The sequence below is a fragment of the Capra hircus genome, chromosome 1, assembly GCF_001704415.2.
Source record: "Capra hircus breed San Clemente chromosome 1, ASM170441v1, whole genome shotgun sequence".
NCBI classification, from domain to species: Eukaryota; Metazoa; Chordata; class Mammalia; order Artiodactyla; family Bovidae; genus Capra; species Capra hircus.
In genome coordinates this window covers 142,533,660-142,548,309 of record NC_030808.1, presented here as the reverse complement: position 1 = coordinate 142,548,309, position 14,650 = coordinate 142,533,660, and the positions used below count along the sequence as shown (strand labels likewise).

Below are 14,650 nucleotides of genomic sequence, written 5' to 3'. Positions count from 1 at the left end.
CAAGGTGTTGGCTTAATCACATGACTTAACTCTGGTTTTCAGTTGTGTATTTTTAAAATTTGTGCTGTGGCAGTGACCCCTGAATCCCAGGATTGTTCTAAAAAGAAATATATATTTATTTCTTAGCACACTGCTTATCAAAAGATGCCCCAAACTGTGGGCCATTTCTTGCTGCTCCAAGCTGCCACTTGCTGTAATTTCAGGCATGTAACCTATCACCTGACTCTTCTTTTCTCACCTGACTCTGAAAGGTCCTGACTGTCCTTCCTTCTCACCCTCCTTGACCTGAGTCGTAACTTTAAAGTTAATTGCAGGCCAAAGTTGTTCCTGATTACTTTCTATAGTCAAGAAGTTAGGACAGAAAATTCACTTGCTAGAACAAATAGCTGACTGTGGTTCTCAAGGGTAGGTTTCTGGTCTTTTCAACTTATTTCTGACATCAGCTTTTTTCTTAAACGTTGATCTGGGGGACCACAGCCTAAACACTACCACTCTTCTTTATCCTTTCTCCCAAAACAAAAGAATAAACGAAAGAAAGAAAAAAAGAAACTTTTAAAATAGCAGTTTCTGCCTAATCCTGCCCAATGGTTCACTCCGCTAACACAGCTATGGTTGCTGGTGGGCAGCCAGCAGCGGTGGCCGAAACCTCCAGGGACTCATCCATTGATTTGAAAGGTCCCATGTGCAAGGTGCAAGGTGAGTCCATCAACCTTTCCAGGCCTCCCATCCCCTACACTCGGCCACTCGGCCTCCCAGGTACCTGCCCCTCCAGGTGAATTTAAAGGCAACCCTCTGGTGGGGTGACTCTGAGTCACTCACCGAGGCAGGCCGGTAGCGATGCAGAACAGGTCCATAATATCACTGGAGTTGCAATACTTGCTAAAGACCACCTGCAAAAACAGAAGCACACGGCTGTGAGGGGTGGGCAGAGTGGGCAGCTGGTTTCCACAGTGATGTTAGATTCCAGGGGGTCCTCTCTGCTCCCGACCTGCAGGTTAATCTTACAAAGAAAAACCAGAATCACCGTGGGCTCTGGAATGCTACATGCACATCTCATTGAGTTGACTTATACAAGTTGAGAAAAACATGACTCTCTTGGTCGTTGCAGAACTGTGAGAAACAATGCTGTCACCCAGGTAAACTCACTTGCAGGTGACATGCTGCCCTGCGCCCCACTGGTGACGTTTGATGGACCATCACAACCTCGGCTTAATGATACCCCATCTTGCAGGGTGGGTGCGGGGAGCTCCAATGACCTCTGGGGCCATCATGTTAAAAAACAATTTTAAGGTCATTAGCTTAAAAATAAAAGATTGCCTTTTAGGATTTGGGGACTGGGGCTGCAGGACTAAATCAGACAGGGAATCACAACGAGAAAGGATGTGGTTGGAACTGTGGGTCCACACAGGGAACAAATTTCACGCAATTCAATTAAATCTGTGCCCGGCCTGGGTGTCCAGTCCCCGCTGGACAGGAGAGAAACACGTTCACACCTGCACCTTTTGTCCGAGGGGTCTCGACTGTGAGTGTGGGCTCCAGAATCGCTCCCTGGGAGAGGGGGCTTCAAGTACAGTCTGCAGTTGCTCTCCAAGGCTGGATGGTGCACGGACAGTCCCTGCCAAAGCTCCTGTTTTCATCACAATAGCTGTTTTCCTTCAGTGTTCTCCCTGGGAATGGCTGTAAGGCCCCTCTGCTCACCAAAAGGAGCGGGCAGAGCCACTCCACTGAACGTGGGCAGAGCCACGCTGAACAGAGTGGGGATTTTTCAGTGCCCAGAGCACCGGTTTTTTTTTTTTTTTTTTTTTTTTTTTTTTTTAGCCAGATCAGCCTGCATCTTTTTTTAATTGGAAAGAGTGAAATAGAGCAAGCAGATATTTTCCCCACAAACGTGGCCGTTCCCTGACTACCACAGCTCCTGTGTGCCACTGGCCTGGCAACGCTGAGACACAGCCAGCACCGCCATCCAGGCTGCCCACTCCACCCCCCACCCCAGGCGGTGTTTGCACTCCCCAGTGACGGGGCCACTGATGGGCACTGTCCACCCAGCGGCCACTGTCCTGGCTCAGAGCAGGTCCACCAGGACCCCCGCAGCACCCCTGCATTGGCCCTGCAGGCTCCCGCCCCAGCACCCTGCCTCAGTTTCTAGATCTCAGGCCTGGTGGTGCTGCCTTTCTGGGCAGAAGCCTTTGCTGCCCTGTGCATCCACGGTAGAAGGAAGGTCCACCTCCCCGCTGGGCTCCTGAGGTTCTGGAGTGGGTCCCTGGAGCCTGTGTCCTGGCCAAGCTCTCAGCCCCGCTTCACTCTAGTCCACGGGCACCCCCCCCACCCCACCGCCCTCTCTGGTTCCAGGGGCCCGCTTCCCGGCGGCTCTCCTCCCCTCTCTTCCTCCCTGCCATCAGGACTTGGCGCAGCTTCTCCATGGGGCCTCCCAGCTCCACTGCCAGCAGGGTCTTGCCTCATCCACCGTGTTCTCAGGACAGCACACCTCCAGGGCCCCCGGCACAGGCTTTCATTCACGCCTTGGCTTTAGGGCTGCGCCCGTGCTGGGTGAGGTATGGAGTCCGGCCACCCCACTACTGACAAGGGGCCATTTCTGACTTTCCCGTTTGAACCTTTCTGAAGTTCATGTCCGTCTGGTGCAGACTGACTTTGTGGGTTTTCTCCAGACCCCAGTAAAGGGCAGGGGTGGGCAGGGGTGGAGGGTAGGGCAGCTTTGCCTGTGAACATCCGATTTGCTCAAAGATTCCAGAAAGGGGCGAGGCGGCTTGCAGGTCATGACCAGCTGCTGGTCAGGAGTGTAGTGTGGCTCCAGGAAGTCATGGCTGAGCAGGCCCTCCCCAGGGAAGACAGACCCAGAGCCTGGACTATCCGGGGGACCTCGGCAAGAAGTGAGTTTGCCCAACTTTATAAGCACCGTTGTTGAAATCTAGAGGCGAGAGTCTTGTGATGGTTTCCTAGCCTCGGGATAGCAAATAATAGAAGCTGTAAAAAGCCCAATTATGAAGGCTTCCAGCAAAACAGGTCCAGGAGCGCCCACAGGGCACACTGCCTTTCTTGCTGCCCCTTGTGACCAATTCAGCTCAACTCAGGGAGGAGACCAGCCTTCTCCTGTGTCCAGAACAGGCTTAGAGATTATTTTTTACACCGGGATGGGGGGTGGGGGGCTGGAAGGAAATCAGGAATAAGCAGAAAAGACTGCATTGGGTGTCTTCCACTGCAGTGGGAAACCATGCTATGTCCACTTGTAAATCCATTTCAGCATGCCTCTACTGTACAGAAACGCCCGGTTCTTTGATTTCTCTTTTGAACCAGTTGTGACATCTTACCAGTTTCCTCCTTCAGCTAAGACATTGTTAGGGTAAAATTCTTTGATGTGTGGCCACTTTACATTGTTTGATCAGGCTTTCACCTTATTATTAAGAGTTGAGAAGCCTTTAGTGGGGACAACACCGGTAAGAAGCTAGGGGTGGAACATCACATGAACCCTAACATCAGCATCAGGCGAATCTAACGTGGGACACGCCCGGACAGCCCAACTCTTTGCCAGGTGCCAGGAGAAGCTTCTGGCCTAGAAGGATTGTTCCTGGCGTGGGAAAGCAGCCCGTGCCCCACAAATGAGTGGTTGTCGTGGGAAGATCCCCCAGGCAGCCTGGTCAGCGGGGCACAAGGCTCTCTGTTCCCACGCTGAATCATACTGCAAATCCTTTATCCTCGATCCAGAAATAAACAGCAGTTAAAAAAAAAAAAGTGTTGGTGAAATGAAACTTGTAAGTGAGATGTGGAGACAGCAAGATTAACAGAGGAATAAAGATTTTATATTGCCATCCGACTAGAGGCAGAACCGGCTGCCGTTCATCAGTAAGCACAACGGATCACCCCAACCCTTCCATGGGGTTTGACTGGCAGCTCCGCAATATGAACACAAGACAAGAGAAACAAATGAGAACCCAGAGGCCTCTTGTCTGCAGAACGCTGATCGTTCTGTGTATTCAGCTGGGACCTGTGAAGGTCACAGGGAACTCTGGTGCTGGAACCTACTGGTTGCCTGCAGAGTCACGAAATGGGCACTCAGGGAGCGCCAACCACCTGCCAAGCCCCATTCCAAGGGATCCCCATGGGAAGCAACACACAGAGGTGGACAAGGGTCTCTTGGGTCCAGCCGGCAAGCGGTCAGGGAGCCAGGACCACAGCCCAGGCCTCCCTCTGGTCAGTGCACACATGTGACCCAAACACAGGCTCTTTGTGTGTGTGTGTGTGTGTTTAGTTGCTCAGTCGTATTCAACTCTTTGCAACTCACAGACTGTAGCCCGCCAGGCTCCTCTGTCCATGGGATTCTCCAGGCAAGAATACTGGAGTGGGTTACCATTGCCTCCTCCAGGGGATCTTTCCGACTTTACTAAGCAATTTGGAGCTGGTGGCAATTGGGGTGAGTCCCAGGGTAAGGGACCCAGGCCGACCACACCGGCCACCCATGAGATCACTGCGGGAATGGCCCTGGAGAAGAGAGGGGAGGGAGGCCAGATCACAGGGGGCAGGGGGAGCGGCCGGAGAGCCCAGTGTCTCGAGTTGGCACCAGCACGGCTCTGTTTCTTGGTACCGACAGCACCTTCACCAACACACTTAGAAACCAGCACTGGCAACTGTGCGACAGATGGTCAGAGCGCTGCCAAACCGTGTCCAGGTGGCCTCGGGGCTAGAGAGACAGGACGGCAGTTTCTAAAGGCTTGGGGGTGACTTTTTGTTCATTCTGAGTCTGGAGGTCTCCTTCAGGGATGGGATCCTATTGTGTTTTCCTCTCTGTCCCCTGGGAGACCCCCTTCAGAGGTTCATGGAGGGGAGGATGCAGAAAGCAGCCCCCAAGTTCCCATGTTCCAGCCACACATTGCTGTCCGTGTGTTGAAAAGCAGGTGGACGGATGGTGTCCAAGCCCCCAGGAAGCTTAGATAATCGAGTTTCTGGTTTCGAGGTTAGGAGGATGGAGATTTGATCATTGCCCAGCGGAGCTCCTGGCGGGCACTCTGTGGTCTTCCTGCAAACAAGCCAGAAAGGAGGGGTTTCACGTTCCTCGGGAGAGGTTCCAACCAGGACTTCTTGCCAGGAGACACCGCTACGTGTTTCAGCACTGGGACACTGTACGGGAGAGGGGACCTGCGTGAATACAAAGTGGCTGAGATGACCCGGAGTGGAAACCGATTCTGATGGGGTGGGCAGGAAGCAGGACACAGGTCACCCAGCAATGGGGAGGGGTGGGACTCTAGGCCTCAGAGGGAGCTGCACAGGCCCTGAGGTTCACCCACAGACGGGGGCAGCCCCACCCATGCGTGCTGGACCTGTCCCAACAGGGAGGGTCTTCCACCTCCTGAGAGGGCCCTGCGTCCACTTCCCCACCTTGGCTTATGGACCCCTCCAGGGCTCCCCTGAGTCTGCCTCTCCATTCAGGCTGTGATCTGGCTCACCTGCCGTGTTTGCGTGTGTGTGTGCGTGTGCGTGCGTGTGCGTGCGTGTGCGTACATGTGTATGAATCTGAAGGGTGCAGAATTAAGCCCAAAGTGTACTATTTTTCGGGTTCCCCTGGTGGCTCAGTGGTAAAGAATCTGCCTGTCAGTGCAGGAGACATAGGAGACCTGGGTTCGACCCCTGGATCAGGAAGATCTCCCAGAGAAAGGAACGGCCACCCACTCCAGTATTCTTGCCTGGGGAATCCCATGAACAGAAGAGCCTGGTGGGCTACAGTCCATGGGGCCACAAAGAGTCAGACGTGACTGAGTGACTAAACAGCAGCGGCAGCAGCAGTCCTATCTTCCAGTTTGGAGTGGCTGGTGCAGTGACCAGGTCATCAGTTCAGCAATGGACTCTGCTGTGGGGAAGCCTCCTGGACTGTGACACAGAGGGTTTTATGCAGCTCAGACGCTGTCCGCTGGGTCTCCGACTCCACTCCCTGCCCCTGTCTGTCGGTACATGGCTGGCCAGCCCCATGACAGTCTTGGCTGCTGTGAAAAGATGCTGTGTTCCGTCTTCACCAGTGTCAGCTCTGATTTTTGCAGTACGCACTTGAGGGTTATGGCCCTGACACACACAACCTGAAACCCACATGTGAAACTCACACAGGGGAACTTCTTAAAAGAAAGTTTCCCAGGGTGCAGCTTGCTTGGGGCTGGTGCATGGGGATGACCCAGAGAGATGTTGTGGGGAGGGAGGTGGGAGGGGGGTTCATGTTTGGGAACGCATGTAAGAATTAAAGATTTAAAAAATAAAATAAAATAAAATAAAATGACTATTGTGAATATTTAAAAAAAATTATTTAAAAAAAATGCATTTTCTTCAAAAAAAAAAAAAAGAAAGTTTCCCAAAATGCTAGTATTAATGTCCATTACCTGCTCTCCTCTGTCTTTTTGCTTCCCCCTCTTTAAGGTGGCGGATGGAGGAGTCCAGGGCTGGCTCCCGGCAGTCCAGGCACAGAACGAGCCTGGAGGCAGTGGCTGGGGCGTTCAAACACAAGAAAGCATCCTTCCCTTTGGGCTCCACAGGTGAAAATGACTTGTCATGGTCCATGCCCCATTTACTCTGGCCATTTCAGCATCTACTCGGCCCAAATGTGGCTGCCGAGGACACTATTTCCCTGCTGAGTAACTGGGAGCCCACATGCGAGGGGCAGTGGTTAAGAGAGCAGAGCAACTTAGAAAGCTGAGAGAGAGCTAAGACAACCTCTGAGCACCCTCAGGGGCTGCGATGATCACCCTTCCACATCCTGGTGCCCTGAGCTCAGTTTCCTAACTCTATCTGAGACACTTTCTTGCAGCTGCTGAGAACATTTCTTGCTGGGTTTGTCAAACTCTAGTTTGGGTTGGCTTAAAGTCAGTGACCACTGGAAGCTGTGGGTTTCTCACTCGACATTTGTGGCTCCATGCTATGAAATGCTCCCAGTCCTGGACAAATGAGATAACCAAGTGGCAATTTAGGTTTGGGCTGAGTTTTGCAGTCTGGGAAAGCCAAAACCCACTGCAATCACTAAAGAGAAGTTCAGTGTGTGGATGCTGGGCAGGGACCAGGCACCAGGCAGGACGAGGGCTGGTCGGAGACCTCCCGAGAGAGTAGTGTGTCCCTGGGAATTCTCTCTGCGAGGCCGGCTACAGTTTTTTTCTTGAGAGAGACATCTCACAGGGCTCATAAACTAGGATGGCATTACTTCCCTTTCAAAGTCATTAAACATTATCTGTGTCAGGTAAGTTGTGCTTTTGGGGTTGGTTGTAAAACATGCAATTACGTTCATTGTCTTGCTGTGATGCTCATGCTGAATGTGAAATTTTTTATCAACTGCCTTAGCAACAAATTTCACAGAGCATCTTTGAACTTGGAGTAACGAATCTTGAGCAAAATCTTCCTAATTATAATTCTTGTGCAGTTTTTTTTTTTTTCTGAAGTGATTTTAAACGGCTACAGCTGAAGAAGAGAGTGGTTGGGGTGGGGAGTCTGCAGACACCAGGATGTGAGGTCCTGAAGGAGGGAGGGGGGAAAGGCAGGTTGTCCTTCCCGAGGGCACATGGCGAGCTCTGCTGCTCCAGGTGGTTCCCAGCTCTGTTTCCTCCTCTGTTGATCAGACCTGGAGGCTCTGGTCCCCTCCTTGCTCCATCCACGTGGACTATGGATCTCAGCCCCCAGCATCTTAAATTTAACACTTCACCACAGCTGTATTTACTCTTGTATCTTGATGAAGACGAATTATGCATGTCCCACTGACATCAGAAATCTCCACCCAACCAAAGGAGGGTACTGACTTCTAAAAATAGCCACACTGGCCTCCAAGAAATGGAAGGAAAATCATCACACTGGCAAGAACGACAAAGGGACGGAGAGCCCAAATCTGGAAGCAACCTAGATGCCCTTCAACGGGTGAATGTTAAACAAACTCTGGTCCATCCGCACCGTGGATGAATTATTGATCTAGACGGCTGAGATGGATCCCAAGGGATGTACGCTATGTGAATAAAAGTTAACCCCCAAAGCTTACATACTGGATGGCTCCACTCATATGACATTTCTGCTATGACAAAGTTAGAGAGAACAGACAGCGCTGGGGTTGGGTAGGGGTCGGGGTGGAGGAAGGAGGTGGGTGTGGTCGTGCAAGGGCTGGACTGTCTTCTGCCATAACTTTGGTGGAGGATACCAGACCCTACGCATGTGATTAAATTGTACAACTCCATAGACGCCCTCAAATGAGCACAAGGAAATGAGGAAGTCTGAATAAGGCGGGGGACTGTCCCACTGTAATATCCTGGCCATGACGCCAGACTGTAACTGTGCAGGATGTCACACTGGGGGGAAACGGGGCGAAGGGCACACAGATCCCTCCGTGGTATCGCTTACAGCTACACGCTAATCTCCACATTTCCCCAAGGGCTTATCCGAATAAAGTGAAGACACCAGCTCTGGCTGGGAGTGGAGAGAGGGACACCCTTTGAGGAATACGTGCCCAGGTGGCCCTGCTGGGAAGAACTGTGGCCACATGTGTGCCCTCTGACCCAGAATCTCGTTTCCAGAAACAGATTTTAATCTAAATTTTAATTTTAATCTAAAACTAAAACTAACAGCAAACTTTAATAATAATAAGAGCATTTATGGGGACATCCCTGGTGGTCTGGTAGTTAAGACTCCACACTTCCAATGCTGGGGCCATGGGTTCGATCCCTAGTCAGGGAACTAAGATCCCACATGCTGTGCTGTGTGGCCAAAAAAAAAAAAAAAAAAAATCCACACATTTATGAAGTGCTAGACAGTGTTCTAGTCACTTCCCAGGCTTGGGTCCAAACCACTGCCTTGCACGGGCCCTTCACAAGCGAAGAGCTAGTGGAGGTGTTCCTTTCGTGTTCACTACTGCTAAGAAATGGAATTAAGCTAAATGTCTCGAAACAACAAAACAATTGCATCTTAACTAAGTCTCCACGATGGAACATTATACAGACATTAAAATCATGATTTTGAACACTGCTGCTTCTGTCATGCTGAGTGACAATGATCAAAAGAAAAAATTATGTTAAAGAAGATGACCCTGTCCCTCTCCATCTTGCTGACAACACCAGCAGGAGAGGTCCTGAAATGTTCGCAGCAGTTTCTCCTCTCTGGTGAGCGAAAGGGTTCTTCTCTTTTCTTTTTTATACTGCTCTGTAGTTCTCAAATACTCTACAATGAATACGTGGGGTTTTTGTAACCAAAAGGGACCTACATCTAGAAGCTGACGTTAATAATCAATGACAGACCTGACTTATGAATATTCCCTCCTAACAGCAGGCTGCGCTGCATTTACATAAGAATCTTGGGAGAGGGGAAAAAAAAGGTCTTTACCATTTTTATTTGGAAAGAATACTCTGGCTTTAAGCCAAGAGGATGAGAAAATTAAATGACAGTTAGCCAGAGGACAAAATTCAGAATTTAAATAGCATTTGGAGAGGAATGGGGGGAGCTGCTGTGTGAGCCGGAAGCACCGGAGAAAACCAGAAGGGAGGGAGAGGCAGGGACCCTGTGCGGGGGGGGGGGGGGGGGGGGGGGGGCGGGACAGGGTGGGGAGGATGAAGCCGGGCACCTCCCGGGATGGACAAAGAAGCAGGTCCCAGGGTTCTGCGCCAGCTGCAGGGACTCAGGCTGAGATGGGGCTGGAGGGACTGGCCATGGCCCCTGGGGGACCCGAGGCCATGCAGACAGAAGGGGCTGCAGAGAAGGTGGTTCCCACCACCCTCACCACCACTCCCCACCAGTTCCAGTTAAGACTCACCGCCCACACAGCGGGACTTCCTGGTGAAGAATCTCTACAGCGTCAGACCCTAACCTAATGCCCGTCACACCCATGCATCTTCCAGACCCCACCCAAGTGAGGTTTTCAGTGACCAGGATGGGTGTAGGTAGAGTCCTCCTAGGGGGTTGCAGGGAGCCTGGGCGGGTCCCCCAGGGGTCCAGATCAGCAGGTGGGGCAAGACCATCTCCCGGGAGCTATGTCCCAAATTTGGGAAGGGGGCTGATTGAGCAGCACTGCTCTGGAGTGAGGACAGGGGGCGTTGGTCTGCCAGCGCTGTGACAGGTTTCCTTTCTTTAAGTAGGTCTATGTAAACTCCTTTAGACACTAATTATAAAGCAACTGTGTGTGTGTGAACCGTGAACTTCCAGATGTTCAGGCTGGATTTCGAAAAGGCAGAGGAACCAGAGATCAAATTGCCAACATCCGCTGGATCATCGAAAAAGCAACGGAGTTCCAGAAAAACATCTACTTTTGCTTTATTGACTACGCCAAAGCCTTCGATGGTGTGGATCACAACAAACTGTGTAAAATTCTTTAAGAGATGGGAATCCCAGACCACCTGACCTATCTGTATGCAGATCAAGAAGCAACAGTTAGAACTGGACATGGAACAACAGACTGGTTCCAAAAAGGGAAAGGAGTATGTCAAGGCTGTAGAGTGTCACCCTGCTTACTTAACTTATATGCAGAGTGAGCGAAAGTGAAAGTCGCGCAGTCGTGTCTGACTCTTTGCGACCCCATGGACTGTGCAGTTCATGAAATTCTCCAGGCCAGAATACTGGAGTGGGTAGCCTTTCCCTTCTCCAGGGAATCTTCCCAACCCAGGGATTGAACTCAGGTCTCCAGCATTGCAGGCAGATTCTGTACCAGCTGAGCCACAAGGGAAGCCTTATATGCAGAGAACATCACGCAAAACGCTGGGCTGGATGAAGCACAAGCTGGAATCAAGATTGCCGGGAGAAATGTCAATAACCTCAGATATGCAGATGACACCACCCTGAAGACAGAAAGTGAGGAGGAACTAAAAAGCCTCTTGATGAAAGAGAGAGAGGAGAGTGAAAAAGTTGGCTTAAAACTCAACATTCAGAAAAGTAAGATCATGGCATCTGGTCCCATCACTTCATGGCAAATAGATGGGGAAGCGATGGAAACAGTGACAGACTATTTTTTGGGCTCCAAAATCACTGCAGATGGTGACTGCAGCCACGAAATTAAAAGACGCTTGCTCCTTGGAAGAAAAGCTATGACCAACCTAGACAGCATATTAAAAAGCAGAGACATTACTTTACCAACAAAGGTCCATCTAGTCAAAGCTATGGTTTTTCCAGTAGTCACGTATGGATGTGAGAGTTGGACCATAAAGAAAGCTGAGCACTGAAGAATTGATGCTTTTGAATTGTGGTGTTGGAGAAGACTCTTGAGAGTCCCTTGAACTGCAAGGAGATCCAACCAATCAATCCTAAAGGAAATCAGTCCTGAATACTCATAGGAAGGACTGATGCTGAAGCTGAAGCTCCAATACTTTGGCCACCTGATGTGAAGAACTGACTCATTGGAAAAGACCCTGATGCTGGGATAGATTGAAGGTGGGAGGAGAAGGGGACGACAGAGAATGAGATGGTTGGATGGCATCACCGACGCAATGGACATGAGTTTGAGCAAGCTCCTGGAGTTGGTGATGGACAGGGAACCCTGGTGTGCTGCAGTCCATGGGGTTGCAAAGAGTCAGACATGACTGAGAGACTGAACTGAACTGAACTGAACTGAACTGTGTGTGTATGTGCGTGTGTGCGCGTGTGCGCGTGTGTGCGTGTGTGTGTGCGCGCGTGTGTATTAGTCACTCAGTCATGCTCAGCTCTTTGCAATCCCATGGATGTAGCCCACATCCTCCTCTGTCCACGGGATTTTGTAGGCAAGAATACTGGAATGGATTGCCATTCCCTTCTGCAGCAGATCTTCCTGCCCAGGGACCCTGGTCTCCTGCATTGTGATGGATTCTTTACCATTTGAGCCATTAGGGAAGCCCCTCTAAAGCAAGTTACGCAGCTGTAATAACTTAAATAACAACACATCTGGGGAGGGAGATGTCACCCTAGGTGTCAGGTCCACACAGTCAGCACCCACGAGGCTGCCCACGACTGCTGTCCTGAGACCCTAGTGGCTCGGATCTACATGCCTCCTGGCCAGAGAGTTGTAGGGCCGCCCTGCTGGGGTTTTCAGGCCTGTCCATGGCTGCAGGATGGTCAGGCCAGGGCCCTCCTCATGCAGACTTCTGGGGGTCAGTGAAATGAGGTGAAGCTCACTGGTGCTGATGCCAATGTAAGCCTGTGGCTGCCAGCCTAAACCCCAATTCCAAACTCAGTGCTCACACAAGGAACCTTTCTGTTCCCAGTAATTCACCAGTGGGGGCTATACATTTGAATTTATAGAATAAATGAGTACTAATACAGTTCCAGAAAAACATCTATTTCTGCTTTTTACAGTTCCAGAAAAACATCTATTTCGGCTTTATTGACTATGTCAAAGCCTTTGACTGTGTGGATCACAATAAACTGTGGAAAATTCTGAAAGAGATGGGAATACCAGACCACCTGACCTGCCTCTTGAGAAATCTGTATGCAGGCCAGGAAGCAACAGTTAGAACTGGACATGGAACAACAGACTGGTTCCAAATAGGAAAAGGAGTACGTCAAGGCTGTATATTGTCACCCTGCTTATTTAACTTCTATGCAGAGTACATCATGAGAAACGCTGGACTGGAAGAAGCACAAGCTGGAATCAAGACTGCCGGGAGAAATATCAATCACCTCAGATATACAGATGACACCACCCTTATGGCAGAGAGTGAAGAGGAACTAAAAAGCCTCTTGATGAAAGTGAAAGAGGAGAGTGAAAAAGTTGGCTTAGAGCTCAACATTCAGAAAACGAAGATCATGGCATCCGGTCCCATCACTTCATGGGAAATAGATGGGGAAACAGTGGAAACAGTGTCAGACTTTATTTTTTGGGGCTCCAAAATCACCGCAGATGGTGACTGCAGCCATGAAGTTAAAAGACGCTTACTCCTTGGAAGAAAAGTTATGACCACCTAGATGGTATATTCAAAAGCAGAGACATTACTTTGCTGACTAAGGTCCGTCTAGTCAAGGCTATGGTTTCTCCAGTAGTCATGTATGGATGTGAGAGTTGGACTGTGAAGAAGGCTGAGCGCCGAAGAATTGATGCTTTTGAACTGTGGTGTTGGAGAAGACTCTTGAGAGTCCCTTGGACTGCAAGGAGATCCAACCAGTCCATTCTGAAGGAGATCAGCCCTGGGATTTCTTTGGAAGGAATGATGCTAAAGCTGAAACTCCAGTACTTTGGCCACCTCATGCGAAGAGTTGACTCATTGGAAAAGACTCTGATGCTGGGAGGGTTTGGGCAGGAGGAGAAGGGGACAACAGAGGATGAGATGGCTGGATGGCATCACTGACTCGATGGACGCGAGTCTGAGTGAACTCTGGGAGTTGGTGATGGACAGGGAGGCCTGGTGTGCTGCGATACATGGGGTCGCAGAGTCGGACACGACTGAGCGACTGAACTGAACTGAATACAGTCAGTTAACTGTTTGTATAAGCTTTATATTTAGGACTATATGTAAAGTTTTTGAGAAAAAAAACAGTTCTGTTGCTAAAGTTATACAAATCACTGCACTGACTGTTGGCCCTCAGGGCAGAGGGGGCACCTGAGAGCGAGGACAGTAAGTGAGCGACTGCCCTTAGCTGGCTCCCTCTGACGGAGTAGGCCCTGGATTGGCTGCAGCCCCTGAGTTTCCCAGAGTCTCACATCCCAGGATGACCCTGAGCTGGTGCCAGGGTCGCGTACTGCTCCAGACACATGCAGAGCAGAGGGGTGGATGGGGAGGAGTCAGAGGAGTGACTACAGGCCCAGCTTCTCCTTTTCCAGCTTGGCCCAGGGCAGGATTCTTAACCTTGAGGCTCTGACTCTTCCCCTGCAGAGTGAGCATTGTCATACCAGGGTGAAGGCTTCATCATGACATACAGAGGGCCCGGTACACAGTAAGTGCTCAGCTAAGTGGCAGCTGTGATTACAGGAGGGCCCCTTGAAATTCACAGATATCTTCCCTGGAGATGGAGAGGCACCCCCTTGACCGTGCCAAGGCCACTTTCCCAAGCAAGAGGCGCCGAGGACACACAGCCTTCACGTCAACATGTCAGCATCTCTGGGTGGTTTCCTATGTCGGGATATCGGTGCCCAAGCATCTGCCTGTGTCAACATGCTGAGAACAAACTCTGCACCTGCTGGTTTTAGGTTAAACACCACCACTGCAATCACCTGAATCATCACCAACCCCCACCTCCACCGTTACCACCACCATCCCCACTGTGACCATCACCATCACTTACTCCATCATCATCACCACCACCTCCTCCTCTGCCTCCACCGTCACCACCACCATCCTGTACTCCATCATCATCACCACCAACACCTCCTCCTCTGCCTCCATGTCACCAAGACCATCCCCACCGTGACCACTACCATCCCTTACTCCATCATCATCACCACCACCTCCTCCTCTGCCTCCACCGTCACCACCACCATCCCCACCGTGACCATCACCATCACTTACTCCGTCGTCATCACCACCACCTCCTCCTCTGCCTCCACTGTGACCACCACCTTCCCCACCGTGACCACCACCATCCCTTACTCCATCGTCATCGCCACCACCTCCTCCTCTGCCTCCACCATCACCACCACCATCCCGTATTCCATCATCATCACCACCAACACCAACAACAACATCTAACGTGGTTGAGTTCACGCTCTGGCCAAAACCTGAGCCAAGCGTCTTACATCCTG

At 50.8% G+C, this 14,650-nt stretch overlaps 1 protein-coding gene across 2 annotated transcripts in view; it reads right to left on the bottom strand.

Annotated features, from left to right (window-relative positions):
- PDE9A (phosphodiesterase 9A) overlaps positions 1-14,650 on the bottom strand; it is a 106,306-nt gene that overhangs the window by 72,728 nt on the left and 18,928 nt on the right. For both annotated transcript variants that reach the window (XM_018051719.1, XM_018051721.1), the window contains exon 2: positions 820-890. In XM_018051719.1, coding sequence (XP_017907208.1) covers positions 820-890 — 71 coding nt within the window. The remainder of the gene's footprint in view (positions 1-819; positions 891-14,650) is intronic.